General features: G+C 44.2%; 1 protein-coding gene across 6 annotated transcripts in view; it reads left to right on the top strand.

Moving 5' to 3' along the window:
* ARHGEF12 (Rho guanine nucleotide exchange factor 12) overlaps positions 1-19105 on the top strand; it is a 1284704-nt gene that overhangs the window by 452047 nt on the left and 813552 nt on the right. For 5 of the 6 annotated variants that reach the window (XM_069614339.1, XM_069614338.1, XM_069614336.1 and 2 more), the window contains 2 exons: positions 2373-2444; positions 10284-10376. In XM_069614339.1, the coding sequence (XP_069470440.1) occupies positions 2373-2444; positions 10284-10376 (165 nt within the window). The remainder of the gene's footprint in view (positions 1-2372; positions 2445-10283; positions 10377-19105) is intronic. The other variant, XM_069614337.1, reaches the window with a different exon arrangement.

Raw genomic sequence — 19105 nt, 5'->3', positions numbered from 1 at the left:
ACCAGCTCCGTGCCTTGTGCTGCAGGGATCGTGTCTCCCCTCCATATATGAGACCAGCCTTTCCGGCCAGATTAACTGCAGTCGCCCTATAGGTTCCCTATATGTCCTCATGGCTTCTTCTGGTTAGTTGGTCCATGTATATATTGCATCTTGCGTTTTCGCTTTGGCGAAAGAAAGGAAAGGTTCTTGGCAGCATGTAAATGTATCCGTCCTCTACCTACAGGAGTTATAAGCATGCTTTTCATGTCTACAAGCAATACACTAGTGCATGTCTGTATCTTCATGAATGGATGCATATTTGCTTCATGGCTAATGCGGCTATGTCGTAATGTCCCTAATGACGTTGTCGATACCTGGCGTTGTCGGTCGATCTGGTCCATTGATGAGATCTCGGTTTCCTCGAAACCATCAGCTGGATACGGTTTAAATGGCTGTCTGGTCTGAGAGGATATCTCTTGTCATATCTGTGATACATTGGTGCAGTCGGTGACTGGCCAAACAGAGTTATACCTTTCATTCTTCATTCTGCAGGTTGAGTGTCACATAGGGGACATGAGGGCCATTTCCAGGACCCTCTCTTCAGTCCTTTGCCCAAACCCAACAGGTTGGTCAAAAGCTGTAGTTTGAAAGCACCTTTGAATTTAAAAGGTAAGTATGGCCTAGCTTCCCTATCTAGAATTCCAACAGTTTATCTGGGGTAGAATTCTTGCCTAGAACTCAACTGATAAAAGCCAGACAAGAGAGTGGACTTTGCTCCCATGCAATCGGTATGGCGGGATTGAAGCACCAAACTATTTAAGTACATTCACACCCTTTACTACGATTGTGAGTGACCATCCGTGAGCACTTAGTCTCTTGGAACCCTTACTCTGCTGTTGGGCCATTTGATAGATGTTCGAATGTCACTGGTGCAGTGACTGAAGATGGTGTCAGGGATTGGGTTCGGCTATGCAGCAGTTCCAGTCTCTGGTTTTGGGATGTCTCCAACGGAAGAGAAGGGCAGAAGAGAAGAAACCCTGGTCATGTGTCAACGTGCAGAAATTGTGCAGTGGTAAAGATTTGGTTCCAGGAAGGGCTCTTTTCATCCAGAAGAGTAGCAACAGTAGGAGAGACGAGATCTTAGGCCACATGTCTATGACCTGCATATTCTCAAGTTCCAGTTCGGGACAGTGTCCAGTGCATCAGAGAGGCCGCCACAGAGAATGAGCAGCCCACAGGATGGTCACATGACATTTTCTACATCTACTAGCAGGCTTCTTGTGCAGTGGTAGAGACTTGTTGGTCCCACCAGTCAAAGGGTTCAATCACAGACCAGAGCATTTTGTGATTGCAGCAAGAGCAGCAGGGCGTCCTTGGGAGATGGCTTTGGCAATACTGGTTGTTCATAGAAGCAGTTTTCCAATTCTTCAGTGTCTTGGCTTAGGTAAACAACCTCCGGCAGGATGCCTTGGCTTATCTAAAATCTGGGCTTGGGGTGAACCAGCCCACAAATGGCCAGGACCCATACATTCAAACAGGTAAGGACTTTCAAATAATGGACATCCTTAAAGCCCACATCTGCCCAGCATCAACCATGCTCTGATAGTGACCAGGCAGTACAAACCCCTATTTCTGCCTGATCAAATGCATAAAGCACCTAGCTCTGGGAATCTAAGCAGATCCCATGATGGTGCCTTTCCTGTATGGCTTTTATGGACTGGAGGAGGCAGATGGATGTCCATCCAAACAACAAGATAGCCAAAGGACATGGCTCAAACCACAGGACTGGGCCATGTAGAGTATATGGCACTGAAATGGCATTTTGCTGTTAAAAAAAAGGATGTTGCATGATTGTGCACTGGAAAGATGCCTGCCCTACAAAACATCCACAATGAAAAACGAATGTTCCAGAAAACAAAGGAAAAGGGGGTACAAAGTACCTCTGCAGCACATCACTGTAATGTGGTGTTCTGTAAAAAGAAAATTCCTGGGAATCATGAAAGGGGACAAAGTCACCATGCACTTGTAACCTTATGAACTGGCCAGTGCCCACAAAATGAGAGTTGAGCAAGGTAAGTGAAGCTAAATGGGCTTTACTTGCATCCAAAGTCAGGCCAGGTTACCAAAAACGTAGCAAGGAGCTAGGGGCTCAATTGGTGTCGGTAGGAAAAACTAAAATCTTTAATGGAATCCATTTTCTTCCCACTCCTGAAATGAAATGCAATATTTGGACACCATGTTTCCTGTCGTCCTTAACCCTCCACTACTATTTGGATGCTCTTTATAGCACAGATGCCACCTTGAACCTGGCTTAAAAAGATGGACCTGCTCTTAGATATGAGATGGGTTTGTTTTAGCTGTCATCTCATTGCTTACTTTCTGCTACTTTCCAGAGTCCATGGAGCGGCCTGAAAGAAAAGAACATACCAGAGGAAAGTGCAGAAAAAAGTGAGCTTCATGATACGGTGAGTAGGAGAGATTTGACCCACATGACTAGCACCTTATGACTTAAGCAAGCAGCATACATATTGGGCCTTTTAAGCTGATGGAAATCATTACTTACTACTATGGAGAGTATGCCTGCAAAAACGTGCGGTTTTTCTTATTCACGATTGACCCATTCCGAGGTTCCACATGTTTGCAACCATGTCCTTGTCACACAGCTTCTTATGTGCAACAATACCCCATCTCAAAGTTCTCCTTCCCTGCTCTGTTCACAAGCGTTTCAAGCTGGCATACAGGCTACATCAGCACATAAACTCTCCAGTCTGGTCCAGACACAGATTTAATCTTTGCTGCCTAATATATTATCCTTTTGCAGAGCCATAATCTCCATTGGGATCACTAACAGTGTTCTGTTAAGCATTTTCCAGCCAAAGATACTTGCTTCATTTTGAAGGATTAATTTAAAGCCTTTCCTCCTTAAATGATGCCCACTTGCAGACACCAAACATCTAACACCAAGCCCAGCAAAGGTGTGCAGCTAGTTGCAAGCCTGCATCTTTTGTGTTAAGTGTATTTCACTTTTTGTCTTATTTACTTTATTCAGCTATCCATCCATTGAAGTACACAGCACTCAAACATATATAAAAATCAGACAATAAGTCAGCAGACGAAATTCCTCCATACGTCACACGTCTTCAAAACATTGACAATGTGCACATAAAGATTTATAGCATGAGATATAGCATAGCCGCAAAAAAGTACAAGCTAAGAAAGATAGCTTTGAATCAAGAATAGAAATAACACAGTATGACTCCAAGGAGTTATGGAAAATCCTAAAGTATTTGGAAACACCCCAAGAGAACCCAGAAGAGGGGCCACCCAAAGACAAAGCATTACCTCAATACAGGATGCTATGACAAAGAAATTGGAGCTAATAAAAGAGAACATACAAAAGGCAAAATCAGCAATTCACCAGATAGCTTCTCAGCAATGTGATAGCTGTTCAGTTTTGACAAGACTATCCACAAAGGAAGCCAATACCCATCTTTAATTTCAGAGCTGTTTCCGAAGCAGAACTCTGCATCATCCTAAGCAAGCTGAAACCGCAAATTGCAAGGGAGATTTCTGTCCAGCCTTGCTGGTAAAAGCATGCTCACAATCGCTCCTTGGCACCTTTACTAAAATTGTCAACGCGTCATTGTTGGAATGCCATGTGCCATTGGATATGAAAAATGCATGGATAACGCGTTAGGCAAGATTGTATGCAGTACCCTTTGGGTGCACTACAGCAACCCTGACCTCCTGGCAATAGGAACCCCACCTTTGGTATAAGTCTGTACTACACAGGTTGGTAGCTTGTTGTGCAGCCAGGCTTATCTCAAGAGGGGTCAATGTGAGCTGTAGGAGACTTTACACAGAGATTTACAGTGACAAATATTCAAATAAACTCTTATACACAAGTTTTCTTGAATAATCAATTATTAATTTATCAGTTAGTAAGCCTTCAGAAGGGAGCAATTGAAAACACACAAATATACTTTCAAATACACACTCTTAAACTTCTAAATCAGTAAGTACCCGCTTGGGATGGCCCACAGACACAACCTACACCCTCAGGTGACTTCAATAGCTAGGGTGCTGGGGACATTAATAAATCACTGTTGCATTTAGAAGAGCTTAGGAATAGGTCAAGGGAAAAGGTTATTAGAATATACAAGAGACCACAAATATTCTCAAGCAGGCAAATACTTTTGATCCCCCAATAAGAGTCATTTAGTGGAACGGGCTAAGCCAAAGTCCATGGGCAAAAGTCTATATGAGCTGAAGCACTTATTTGCCGGTAAGTAAGAAATGTCTTTGCACAATGTTTTAGAAGTCTTTGAAGAATAAGAAGAATCAATGTAGGGCCACACACTGTTAGACTTGTGAGGGGTAGAAGATGCAAGCAACTTTACAACAAGAGGTAAGTTCTCTCAGGTTTTACAGTACCTTTTGGATTGAAGAGAACGTGCAGCAGATGACTCCTGTTCCTGTGCAGCTCTACAGATCTCACTATTTCTGTACCTCAGTCGTGGGGACAAGAGGGAGGTCTTCTGGAGACTTCTGCACTGCAATGGGACGGTCACCGTTCAGAACCGGCAAACTTCAAACAAGTGGCTGTTTTGTGTTTCAGCTCCTCGCGACTACCGCAAATAGCGACACTACGTCTCCTGGCTGTCGAGATAGGCTTTCCTTGCTTCTGGGGTACCGCACTCTGTTGAGGGGGCTCAGGCTCGGTCAGTCCTGTTTCCTGGGAGTCTGGAGGATATTCCCTGTGCTCTTGGCCAGCTTAAAAGTAATGCACACAAACTGGTGTTCCTCTCCCTGGCTATTCGGTTTCCAGCAGCAACTCTGTGGAAATCCAACCAGCTCCGAGAAGATGTCAAGGTGGTTTACTTTGGAGTTGATTGGTCCCACCAACTCAAAGGGAGAAGTCGTCCTTGCAGGGGCTTCTCTGTCGATACGAATTTGGAGTTTCAGCACAGCAACAGGGCTTCACCGGGCAAACCAACGGTCCAGGAGTTGCAGCAGGCATCCTCTTCAAGTTCTTCTTTGGATTCCTTCGTCCAGTTGTCGACTCTGCCTTCCAAGCCAAAAATTCTCCCCTTTTATGCAGCTTTCTCCCTTTCGTTCCAGCCCAGCTGTCAATCGCCCAGCAGGGGTGGGATGTCCTTTCCTGATAGCCAGTCGACCAATCACCAAAGAGTGCATTCCTGTCTCCTAGCAGACTACACACATGGTTTATTGGGCACCTCCCTTGCTTCCTGCCCCATCCAGTCATCCTGGAGCCAGAGAAGGGCATCACTCGTGAATCCCGCCAAATGCAAAGTGAACAAAGGGACCAAACCTGGTTTGGCGCACAGAGTAAATCTCAAAAAGGACCTTTCCACAAAGAAATGGCGAAAAAAGAAGACCGGGGCCATTTTGACAAAAATGCCACCCTTAGGTTGCTTTACTACAGCTGCGAACGCAGCCCGCGGTTAATGCACACCACAGTAGTTGAAAGTGAACCACTGCCACCAGCCATTCAGTCAGGAAAGGATAACATAAAAATGTTACATGAGAAGCTAGACAAAAGAGATACCAGGTAACCCCTCAAACACCCTATTGTAAGATGGTGGGTGCTGGGTCTAGGAAGTTAAACGTGAAGTAAAGTCAATTTCACTTTACTGCTCTGGGAAACGGTAGTCTATCCCAGAGAAATCTTGAGACTTCCCTGTGCCACTGCACTGAAGATGCTCCATAACACAATGCAAAAGATTATGCCTATGGAGTTTGTCAGACTCCACAACCAAAATAAAAAGAGTGTACAAAATCACATTAAAACACATGAGAGAATGGGGGGAAAAAGGGTTTCGCTCTCGCCAGGTTAAAAAAACAAGTCCTCAAAATCCAGCAAAGTTGCTGGGGGTGGTCTCTAAGGTAGAGGGAATTGGCACATTTCTGAGAATTCTCCCTAACGCGCTTTATTGAAAAAGCCAGGATTGGACCCAGGAATACCAGGGAATTATGGACCTATTACCAACTCCCCTTTTTTGCTGAAGATCCTAGACAAGGTGGCCTAACAGCAAATACCGGACCATTTGACAATGCCACTTACTGAAAACAGTATGCTATCAGGTTTTGGACCAGGTTTCAGCACTGAATCTGCTCTATTAGACTTAAAGTCCAACATGATGCTTAATATAGACAATGGTCACAGTGCTGCTGTGATGGCACTGGACCGACCAGGCGCTTTTGATTTGGTGGAACATCCACTTCTGTTACTCAGACTGGAGGAAGTGGCACACTTCAGTAAGGATGCTGTTGCCTGGGTACACTCCTTCTTGGAGGATAGATCCGTTGGGGTCTGTAGTGGCATCGCAGAGGCGAGCTCAGTCCCACTGCCGTATGGCGCACTGCAGGGAGCCTATCTCCCTCCCTGTAAAGCATTTTTTCAAATTTTGGAAAGTAAGGACACATGTTTCTCAAATTATGCAAACAACACGCAGTGTATCATCCATCTAACTTTGAATTACACAGAGTAAAAGCTTGCTGTCTGTTAGGGAAAATTCTCATATATGTGCTAATTCCCTTCTTTAGAGACCCCCAGCAACTTTGCTGGATTTTGAGGACTTGATTTTTTTTTTTTTTTACCTGGAGAGTGTGAGCCTTTTTTCCCACTCTCTCATGTATTTTGATGTGTTTTTTACTCTTGTGATTCATTTGCTTATGGAGCCTAAACCACTCCATAGGCGGCATCTTTTCATTTGTGTGTGTCGGCACCCTCAGTGCAGTGACACAGGGAAGCCTTTCAGGCTACCCCAAGGTTTAAATATCTTCCCTGGGATAAACTACTGTTTCCCAGAGAAAGTAAAGTGAAATTGACTTTACGAGTCTTTTCAAATTCCTAGATGCAGCACACCCTATCTTGCTGGAGGGGTTACCTAGTATCCCCTGTGTCTAGAAACTCATGTAGCAGTCAAATGCTACCCTCTCCTCACGAAATAGCTGGTGGCAGTGGTTTTACAACAAACTACCATGATTTTTCGCGACCATTAATACTGGTAGCGTTAAATCGCGGGAGCCATGTTTTTCAAGATGGCGTCTGAGCCCCCTTTGTTAAAACCGGTCTCGGTCTTCTCTTTTCGCCATTTCTTTTTGGAAAGGTCCTTCTAGAGTTTGTCTGTGCGTGCCAAACCAGGTTTGGTCCCTTTGTTCCTAAACCTTGGCGGGCTTCAGAACTGAAGACCGCCTTTGGCACCCGAGTGTCTGGGGTGGGCAAGAAGTGAGGGAGGTGCCCAAAACTCCCTGTGCTTAGTCTCCTAGAAGACCCAAATGCACTCTGGCGTGATTGGCTGGCTGACTTTCCGGCAAGGCAGCCACCGTGTTGGTTGAGTGGCAGCTAGGCTGAAATGAATGGGAGGAAACTGGTTAAAAGTCTCTTGGTTTGGAAGGCAGTCGACCACTAGAATGAAAGAACCGACTAGCTTGAAGGGGGCAGCTGCTGCAACTCCTGGACCTTTGGTTTGCCTGGTGAAGCCCTGCTGCAGGTCTGAATCGCCAAGTTCATCTCGACATAGAAGCCCTGCAAGGACGACTTCTCCCTTTGAGTTGGTGGGACCAATCAACTCGACACTAAGCGTCCTGGATACCATTCCTGGAGTTGGTTATGTTTTCCTCAGTGCTGCAGGAAACCGAATAACCAGGGAGAGGGACACCAGTTTGTGTGCTTGACTGCAGCTACCGGAATTGAAGATTTGCCAGCTTTTTGACCAGTCCAGTGCAGTGCAGGAGTCCCCTGACGTCCTCCCTCTTGTCCCCACGACTGAGGCTTAGAAACAGCGAGATCTGCAGGAACTGCCAGGAACAGAAGTCTTCAGCTTTTTCTTCATTGTAAGGTACTGTGAAAACCTGACCGAGAAAACTTACCTCTCACTGCGAAAGTGCTTGGAACTTTTGCAACTTACAGGCCTAATCAGCTTGTGACCCAACATATTAATCTTTCTTTTACAAACTACTTATGAGAACTTTGGCAAAGACTTTTCTGTTTAACTACCAGAACTGCTTTATCCTATACAAGACTTTAGCCCATTGACTTTGGTCTAACCTATTGCATTGAATCGACTCCTCTGGTGAACTCAAAACATTTGTACTGTCTAAGAATAATTGTGATCTTTTTATTAACCTATGCCTTTTTACTCCTACTTCATAGTACTCTGAATGCCATTTTGGTCCTCCTTCAAAGTAGCTTAAATGCCTCAGAAACATACAGTGTAAAGTACTGAAGTATATAAGTATATTTGTGTGTGATCTATTGCCTCCTTCTAGTGAATGTTTTATAACTGAATTTGAAATAAATTAAGTGTTTTACCAAGATACAAGTCTATTTGAATTCATGTGATTGTAGACCTCTCTGTAACATCATTACAGCTCACATTCCCCTCTTGAGATAAGCCTGGCTGCTCAGCAACGCTACCCAAACTGTGTAGTACAGACTTATACCAAAGGTTGGTTTGCTTACACCTGTAGTCCTAGTTGTGTGTAGTGGTCCCCAAGGGTACTTTATACAAACTTTGCCTAACACTGTCAACAAGATATGAGCTCATCCAGCTTTAGATGATGGAGAATGGGCTTCCGTTAAATAATGAGAAAACAGAACTTATGATGCTAGGGACGAAACGGAAGATAAAAAACCCTTGGAGTAAACCTTGATCAAAATTTGATTATCAAAGTGCAAATTAATAGTCTTGTAGCCACATCCTCCTATTATATTAAGTGACTGTCTCGCATACGCCCATATCTTTCCAAGAAGAGCAGTGAGACGGTCGCTAGAGACATCATATTCTCCAAGATAGATTATTGCAGCAGTCTTCTCATAGGAGTTAAAGGCGAAATCGCAAAACTCCCAAGTTATAAAGAATAGTGCTATTAGAGCTATAGTAGGGCTGAACAAATATGACCATATCCCAGAGGCTAGGTAGGGTTTGCACTGGCTTCCGGAGGAGGCTAGAATACACTTCCGACTACTGACCATAGTGTATAAATGCCTGGAGGCCTCGAATACTCTATCTGGCAGAAAGGATAATCAAAAAGCCAGCTGTTAAACAGCTGAGATCAGACAATACCAACAAACTGGTTGTTCCAAAAACAAAGTTGTCCCAAGTCATTAAAAGTGATTTGGTATAGCAGAACCCAGACTTTGGAATTCCATCCGGCCGGATCTCAGAATGGAAAAATCATTAGGGACTTTCAAGAAGGAACTTAAGACAGTTCTCCAAGTAATGTTTAGAGCGATCTAGTCTGCCCCGCCTGTTTTGTAGGCAATCTCCTGATGAGTAATGTATGTCTTTTGTTGTATGTCTTGTTTCCATCTTGTGTAGGGTTCTATCCTACTGCTCCTGTATGCCTCTGGGCTTTTTTGGGTTTGTGCTGTATAAATAAAGTAAAAAAAGTAAAGTATAAAAATACCAACATCAAATTATCATATTTGATTATCAAATACTCAAGCCTCAACACGTATATAGAATACTAAATTGGATGCACAAGTGTCGGAAATATAAGACTTATATAGTTTTCTTTGGAATGCAGATTGGACAATTGATTTCCAAATGAGAACTTTTAGTCCAATTATATTCCTGTGTATACCCTCAAAATCCGGAATAGAGAACTCCTTAGATGATAACTCCACCGAAACACTCACCTCCCATATCACTATACTTACTCTCCACTCTACACTAACACACAATTTGAGTACAGCTATATCCCTTGATCAATTTCGGCCTAGCTGATCACATACGAACATTACCCCATGAACACCTCATTGTAATAAAACACAGCTACATGCCATGACAAACCGGCCTAGCTGCACACATAAGTGTCCTACACAGGCCTAACGCAGCCATAACAGTCTTGGAGTCCACCCTCCAGTCTGCACACATTCAACTGATATCAATTCCACAACTCCTAATGCTAGGATGCAGCTACCATCAAGCAACTGCATCAGCTGCACACATAACTGGTGCACCATATGACACCTTACTCTCTCAAATAACCTGGACTACGGTCCCCGAGAGCGTTCAACCTACCAGCGTTTTGAGGTCATACCAATGATATATAGACCGCTATATATAAATGACAAATAGCATAACATATATCCCATGTAGACTGAGCACCTTCTCCTCTTGGTTTGTTATTTAGTAGGGACGCAGCCACATCACACACCCCACACCCCATTTGCCTCGGATGCCGTGATCCTACACTAGATCTACATATGCAGTGACAACTCCTTACAAGCTGCATTTTCTAAAAGGCTGCATCCTCTTTTCCTGTTTCCATAGGATTCTCAGTCCAGTATTGGGAGCCCTCACACCCGCTCCGGACCGCAGATCATTGGAGCTGAAGATGAGGACTTTGATGCTGAGCAGGAGCAGGTTAGGATGGGTGTCCATATTCAATTTCCAATAGTATGCAAATGTGTAGCGGGTATGATTTGTTATTGTTAATTGTGTTTTCACTGATGCAGTTTCAGAGTTCAGACTTGAGGTGCCATGATCTTTAAATGAATAAGCATGGGAGAAAGTGTTAAAGAAAGCAGTATTTCTAATGGATTGTGTCCTCCAACATATTCTGCGTCTTTGACATGTAAGCTACGGCTGCTTTGGAAAAAGATTTCGGCAGATGGCGCTCTGTGTGATGGCGTATAGTGGATGTCCCTTGAAGGCCTCCTTCAAGGGTGACGTCATCAGATGTTATAAGTAGCATGCACGGCTAGAGGGGAACATGCCGGACCAAAAAGTCTACACCCGCAAAATGGGAATGTGGAAATGCTGGAAATCTTTGAGAAACAAGGTCATGCTTCGACCGCACCTTCTTTGGAAGCTGGCAAGGAGAGGTCTCGGCCAAAAACATGCGTGCCCTCAAGCCTGAGTAAACTGTGTGATCCACATCGAGAGCTCTCGAGGCCTCGATCGGAAAAGAAATCGAAGGATCACTCGAGACGTGGAGAGAGATCAAGGTTGTTGCCGCCTTGGACGCCCTCGATGGTGCCCATCAGGCCTACAACCCCTGTTAGGCCTTAGATGCCATTGACGCCACTGTTAACATCGACGCCAAATCTATCGATGCCAGCTGTGCACATTTTTCCAGCTCAGCACCCAGTGACCCTCCGAGAAAGGCACTGGCTAAGACAAAGTCAATGTCGTCAACAATATTGAAGCCTCTGGGTTCTAAACCAGAGAAGATATATACTCTACCGAAAGTCTCTCATTTTTGAGGAGGAAGTGTGTTCAGATGAGGAAGATGCCCCTTTTGGGCTCCAGTATGGGAAACACAATGTGCCTGAATGCCTCATTTCAGAGGAGAGTAGAATGCACAATCTTTGTGACACTGTTTGGGGAATTCCCAGAAATGTGCCAATTCCTCTCTACCTTGGAGAACCCCAGCTCTTTTGCTGTACTCTAGGACTTTTTAATTTTTAACCTGGAGACCTTTTTCCCCACTCATGTATTTTTCTGTGATTTTAACTCTTTTGGTTTTTGTGGTCTGACAAACGCCATAGGCATCTTTTTACATTGTGGCAAACAGCACCTTCAGTGCAGTGGCACAGAGAAGTCCTTCAGATTTCCCAAAGGTTTAAATACCTTCTCTTGGGTAAACTATGTTTCCAAGAGCAATGAAGTGAAATTTACTTTACTTTACTTACATTTGTAACTTTCTAGACACAGCAGAAACTATCTTACAATAGGGTGCTGGAGGGATTACTTAGTATCCCCTTTGTCTAGTTTCTTATGTAACATTTTTGTTACCCTTTCACAATTGATGGCTGGTGGCAGTGGTTTACTTTTAACTACCTTTGTGTGTTTGTACTGCAGGCTGCGTTCGCAGCTGCAGTACGGCACGCATGGGTGCCATTTTTGTCAAAATGGCACTGGTCGTCTTTTTTCGCCATTTCTTGCTGGAACAGTCCTCCTTGACATTTACTCTGCACGCCAAACCAGATTTGGTCCCTTTTGCTCATTTTGTCTTTGGTGGGATTCATGAGTGAAGCCCGTCTCTGGCTCCAGTATGTCTGGCAGGGGCAGCAAGTGAGGGACGGGCCCGAAACATCCTGTGTTTGATCCCTGTTAGGGAGAATTCTCAGAAATGTGCCAATTCACTCTACCTTAGAGACCCCCAGCAACTTTGCTGGATTTTTGAGGACTTGATTATTTTAACCTGGAGAGAGTGATACCCTTTTTCCCACTCTCATGTAGTTTGATGTGATTTCTGAACTCTGTTTCTTTTGGTTGTGGAGTCTGACAAAGTCCATAGGCATCATCTTTTACATTTTGGCACACAGCACCTTTAGTGCAGTGACACAGGTAAGCCTCTTAGCTTTCCCCAAGGTTTAAATACCGTCTCTGGGATAAACTGTTTCCCAGAGCAGTAAAGGTAAATTGACTTTACTTATATTTATAACTTTCTAGACCCAGCACCCACTATCTTACAATAGGGTGCTGGAGGGGTTAGTTAGTATCCCTCTTGTCTAGCTGCTCATGTAATATTTTTGAGTTACCCTTTCCTCACTGAATGGCTGGTGGCAGTGGTTTTGTTTTTACTACCGCGGGCTGCATTCGCAGCTGCAGTAAAGCACCCAAGGGTGCCATTTTTGTCTAAATGGCCACATGCGTTTTTTTTTGCCATTTCTTTGTGGAAAGGTCCTTCTTGAGATTTACTCTGCGTGCCAAACCAGGTTTGGTCCCTTTGTTTGTTTCGTCTTTGGCAGGATTCACGAGTGAAACCCGCCTCTGGCTGCAGAGTGTCTGGGGTAGGCAGGAAATGAGGTAGGTGCCCGAAACCCCCTGTTCATAGTCTCCTAGGAGACCCAAATGCACTCTGGTGATTGGCTGGCTGACTGTCCAGCAAGGACAGCCACCCTGCTGGGTGACTGACAGCTAGGCTGGAATGAAAGGGAGAGAACTGTATAAAAGGCAAGTCGTTTGGCTTAAAAGGCAGTCGACCACTGGACGAAGGAACCGAAGAACAACTTGAAGAGGACACCTGCTGCAACTCCTGGACCGTTGGTTTGCCCGTTGAAGCCCTGCTCTGTGCTGAAGCTCCTAATGCGCCTCAACTAGAGAAGCCCTGCAAGGACGACTTCTCCCCTTGGGTTGGTGGGACCAGTCAACCCCAAAGTGAACTCACCTGGACATCCTCTCTAAGCGTGCTGTACTTCTGCTGCTGGAACTGAAGTGCCAGGGAGAGGAACACCCGATTGAGGCATTGCTTTTAAGTCGGACCCGAGCTCCGGGAAGATCCTCCAATGAAGCAGGACTGACCAAGCCTGAGCCAACACAACAGAGTGCTGGACCCCAGATGCGAGGAAAGTTCAGAGTGGTATCCGAGAACCGCAGTGGTGCTATTTGCTGAGATCCGAGGAGCTGAAACCGCAAAGTGCTGCTGAATTGAAGTTTGACCTTTGCTGCCGCCGACCTTCCCATTGTAGTGCAGGAGTCCCCAGATGTCCTCCCTCTTGTCCCCATGACTGAGGCCCAGGAACAACAGTATCTGCAGAGCTACACAGGAACAGAAGCCAGCTGGAACCATTTCTTCTAACCAAAGGTACTGTACAACTAAGGGGACTTAACTCTTGTTGTGTAGCCATACTTGTTCTCAGTTGAGACTTGTCTTGGTTGCTGTTGCAGAGTTGCTTGTGCAAGACTTTTGCTTACCTGCTGGAAGTGCTTCAGCTCACTTAGATGTTTACTAACTTAACATTGGCTGGCCTGGCTCCCTGAAAGACTCTTCTTACCTCTGACTTGGTGTTTTACCTTTTCTCCATGAAAGGGTTAATTTACTTTGCATTGAGGGTTCAAAAGTACTTACCTGCTTCAGAATATTTGTTTAGCATTTGCTTCATTTCCCAAACCCCTTTTCTTTGACGGCAATCTCAGTATTGCTCTAAATATACCAGTGATATATTAATTTCCACAGTGTCCTAAGTCAACTGAGGTTGTAGGAAGTGTGTGTGCCATCCCAAATGGGTACTTGCTGAATTAGAGACACTAAAGTGTGTGTATTTTGGAGTGTATGTGTGCGTGTTACTAATATTGCCTTTCTAAGTAAGGCTTATTCAACTGACTGTTAAAGTAATGATTGTTTAATCAAGAAACCTTGAGTGTAAGAGTTTATTTGAATACTTGTTGCTCAATCTCTGTGTAAAACCCCTACTACTCAAATTGACCCCTCTTGAGATGAGCCTGGCTGCTCAGCCACACTACCAACCTGTGTAGTACAGACTTATACCAAAGGTTGGGTTACCTATTGCCAGGCGGCAAGGTTGCTGTAGTCTCCCAATGGGTACTGCACACAATCTTGCCTAACAATATGCAACAATCAAATATACTTTAAAATACTTTTCCAGAATCAGCACATGTTAGTAGATAATCTGGATGTGCTTTTTACACACTTCCTACGCCCGGGCGTGACTTCTTTACAAGGACTGTAATGGCATTTATATATCACTAGGTATACTTTGCAGATCCTAAGGTTATAGAAAGAAAAGTTTAAAGGAAGGAAAAGGGTTAAACAGGTTCTCTGGGCATGTGAATACACTTAAATCTTCCAATGTAATTTAGACAAGCCTTTCCCAGCAATATCAGTTTAAAACAAGTTACCACCTATGAGGGACAGAGTTATCAAAGTCGATGGACTAGAAGAGTCGGCAGGGAGCCATGACAGCCGAAGTCAATTGGAGCACAGTCTATGGAGTTGAGGCACCTCTTGGATAATAAGTCTTGCACAAAGCTAGCTTTGTAGAAATCACTTTTAGGGTCACAATCTGTTAAGCCTGTGAAAAGCAGAGTTGGAATCAACTCTAAGGTAAGCCAATTCAATTCTCAATTGAGAAGAGCACAGCTCAAAAAGACACTGAGTTAATAACCCCAAGTCTAAACAGTACCCCTGGGGTGAAGAAGAGTGGTCCAGCTGGATTCTGTCCCATTGCAGCAATGCAGATCCTGGGTTCCTGAGCCTCAGTTGTGGGGACAAGAGGGAGGGCGTCTGGAGGACTCCTGCGGCAGCAATTTGGAGGTCATCGGCAGCTACGGTCATCTCAGGGTTAGATGGTCCCACTAACCCAAGGGAAAAAGTCATCCCCTCAGGAGCTTCTCTTGTCAATCAGAAAAAGTAATTTCAGCACAGCAGCAGAGCTTGACCTGGCAATTCAAAGGTCCAGGGGTGGGGGTGCAGCAAGTTTTGATCATGGTTTCTCCTTCGGGTATTTCTCCCAGTGGTCGACTCTGACTCTAGTCCAAAAACCCTCACCTTTTAAGCAGGTTTCTCCCATTCATGCACAGCCTAGGCTGTCAATCGCACAGCAGGGTGGCTGTCCTGAAATAACCGCGAGCAAGCCAGCCAATCGGGACTGGTTGCATTCAGGCATTCCTAGAGACAAAGGACAGGGGAGTTTCAGGAACCTCCCTCACATCCTGCTTTTCCAGACACACTGGAGCAACAGACAGGTTTCAGGACTGAAGCTCGGCAAAGGCAAAATGGACAAAGGGATCAAACCTGAATTGGCACGCAGAGTAAAACCCAAGAAAGACCTCACAAACAGAAAATGACAAATAGACGACCGGCCATTTTGACAAATTGGTCACCCATGGGTGCTCTTAGGCCATGTTTGTAGGCAGTACCTTTTGGGAACACTACAAACAGCTCTGACGACAGGTATAGGAAACCCAACCTTTGGTATAAGCTTATACTACAGTTTTTGTAGCTTGTTGAGCAGCCAGGCTTATCTCCCAAGAGCGGTCAATGTGAGTTGTAGGGGAGTTGCACAGAGATTCACATTGACAAGTATTCAAATAAACTCTTACACTCAAGGTTTCTTGAATAAACAATTATTAATTTATCAGTCAGAATAAGCCTTCTTCAGAAAGGAGCAATATAATAGTAACACACAAATACACTTCAATAGCTAGGGTGCTGGGGACATTAATATCTTACTGTTGGCATTTCGAATACTGTTATAAGTTGGTAAAGGAAAAGGTTATTAGAACAAGAGACCACAAATAATATTAAGCAGGCAAATACTTTTGGATCCCCACAGCACAGTCACTCAGTTTAACATGCTAGGCAAAAGTCTTCTATAGGATGAAGCACTTCTGATGGGTAATTAGAAAAGTCTTTGCACAATGTTTTTGAAGTCTTTGAAGAAAAGAAGAATGAAATGTAGGGCCAGAAGCTGTTAGACTTGAGTAGTAGAAGATGCAAGCAACTTTACAGCCAGAGATAAGTTCTCTAGTTCTCTTAGACTTTGTTAAAGTACATTTGAATTGAAGAAAAAGTGTAGCAGATAACTCCTGTTCCTGTGCAGCTCTGCAGATCTCACTGTTCCTGGGCCTCAGTCGTGGGGACAAGAGGGAGGACTTTTGGGGACTCATGCACTGCAATGGAATGGTCACCGCTCGCAACCGTCAATCTTCAAATCGGTGGCTGTTCAGTATTGCAGCACCTCGTGTCTACCGCAAATAGCAGTACCGCGGTTTCTGGCTGTCGAGATGGACTTTCCTTGTTTCTGGGGTCCCGCACTCTTTTGAGGGGGCTCAGGCTCAGTCAGTCCTGCTTCTTGGGAGTCCGGAGGATCTTCTTTGAGCTCTAGGCCAGCTTAAAAGCAACGCACACAATCTGGTGTTCCTCTCCATGGCTACAGGGTTTCCAGCAGCAACTCTGTGGAAATTCAACCAGCTCTGAGATGGATATCCAGGTGGCATACTTGGGAGTTGATTGGTCCCACAACTCAAAGGGCATAGCCATCCTTGCAGGGGCTTCTCTGTCGATACGAATTTGGAGTTTCAGCACAGCAGTAGGGCTTCACCGGGCAAACCAAAGGTCTAGGAGTTGCAACAGGCGTCCTCTTCAAGTTCTTCGGTTCCTTCGTCCAGTGGTAGACTCTGCCTTCCAAGCCAAAAGCCTCGCCTTTTTATTCAGTTCTCAAAATACCAGCAGGGTGGCTGCCCTTGCCAGTCAGCTGCCCCATCACACAAGAGTGCATTTGGGTCTCCTAGGAGACTAAGCACAGGGAGTTTCGGGCACCTCCCTCACTTCCTGCCTACTCCAGACACCCTTTTTGGGAGAATTCTTATAAATGTGCTAATTTTTTTTTTTTTTTTTTTTTTTTTTTTTTTATTGTTTTATCAAACCATGATTTTACAATTCTAAACTTTTTGTAGTGAACTACACAAGAAGACAGGAAGACGAGTCTTTGCTTTCTATTTTGCAGACTTTTGTTTTTTCTTTTTTCTATTCATTGTTTGCATTTAATAACTTTGCATCAATGTATTCTAACATTTTTGCAGTTGCTATTTGCCACGTTGTTTTGTCTCCCCCGATGAGTCTGCACCACCACAGTTGTTCTTCTGGCAGTGTGCTGAAACCTGGTATCATTGGCAGATAGCGCTGTCTAAGTGCTGCGGTCGCTGTGCATGTCATGAGTAAATGTCTTATTGTCTCCGTTGTAGGTTGTGTATCATTGGAGCAAAATCTGCAGATGTTTGACTGTGTTTGTCCTCGTACGTGTCTTATTTCGTTTGTTTTAAACAGGTTGAGCCTTGCACGTAGGATTAAGATCTGTGCTTGCCTGTTTGGAAATTGTTTTATGTAATTTTGTAGTTCGTTTCTTTTTGCAGTGAAACTTGGTAGATGAGCGATGAGTTTTAGCATCGAGGTGTCGTCAATCGTTTTGGCCCAATCCATGTCTTTTATCTTCTTCAGCACTTTGCATGGATTTGTGATGAGTTCGTCTTCATCTGAGTTGATTGTCTCTAATACTTTTTGATTTTGCCTTTGCCAGTTGGTAATCATATTACACGTGTTGTCGTTCATTTCTTGTTTGATAATGCTGAAAATTTTGTTTTTGCTGTCCATTCTGCATTTACGGTATAGCATGATTCCATTACAGGTTACGGCACATTCTAGGGATTGTAAGCTAAGTTCACGCCGGATTGCTGTCCCTGGCGTCGAGTTTGGTAGATTGAGAACTTTGCGCCAAAAATAAGCCTCTAGTTTGCACCAGACCTTCTGTGGAATCATTGGCATGGCTTCACTGCCGTATATGATGGTAGGGACGACTTTCATCGTGTAGAAGTTTATTATTGGTTTTAGAGAGAATTTTCCAAATTTGCTGTTGATTTTTTTTGCTTGCACTGTTAGTTTATTCCTTTTTGTGTGTAATTCCTGCTGCATTGTGGTCTCGTGTTGGGAACTGTCCATGTGGACTCCTAGGTATTTAAAGTTTGAGACCACTTCAATTTTGGTTTTGCCCAGATGCCAATGAAAGTTTTCCTTTCTTGAATGGGATTGGAAAATCATGATTTTTGTTTTGTTAATGTTGATTTCCAGATGATTGCTATTGGCGTAGATTAGGAGGGCGTCGAGTTTGCGCTGTAGGCCAATTTGGGTTTGGTCAAAAATCGTTAGATCATCAGCGTAAAGTAGGTGTCCAATTTGTGTTTTACCTAATGTTGGTGGGAAGACTCGTGTTGGACTTCTCATATTTTGAATATCACCTATGTAAGTGATAAAGAGTGCTGATGCTAGTGGGCAACCTTGTTTGACTCCTCGTGTGGTGTTTATTTCAGATGATAGATCGCCTTCACGACTGAGTCTGACTCTTATGGATGTTTCTTGGTGCAGTGCTTGAATTGGCTCTAGCAGAGCGTGGGGACATTTCCATGCTTCAAGTTTGTTCCACAGGAGAGATCTTTCAACTCTGTCAAACGCTTGTGAGAAGTCAATATAAGCTACAAATAGACGGCGCTTCTTTTCTAGGGTTTTTGCTTTTAGTATGCTGCACACTAATATGTTACATGTTGTGCCTGTGTGTTTCTTGAACCCCGTTTGCATTTCGTCATTACATTCTGCAGAGGCCGCCCATTTTTGGAATCTCGTCAAAAGTAGTGAGGCGTATACTTTCCCCATGACATCTAGTAAGGCTATAGGTCGGAAGTTTGATGGATCCGTAAGACTGCCTTTTTTGTAGATTGGTACCACAATTGCTTTGGACCAGGATTGTGGTACTGATCTCATTTCGTTGCATCGCTTAAAAATGATGCTTAGCAAAGTGGCCCATTCCTCTGGATGATGTTTTAATTCTGCGTTACTGATGCCATCTGGGCCT

Source organism: Ambystoma mexicanum, chromosome 9 (assembly GCF_040938575.1).
Source record: "Ambystoma mexicanum isolate Mex_15411 chromosome 9, UKY_AmexF1_1, whole genome shotgun sequence".
Taxonomy (NCBI): domain Eukaryota; kingdom Metazoa; phylum Chordata; class Amphibia; order Caudata; family Ambystomatidae; genus Ambystoma; species Ambystoma mexicanum.
Note: the sequence above shows the minus strand (reverse complement) of the source record. Positions and strands in the feature narration are given on the sequence as shown.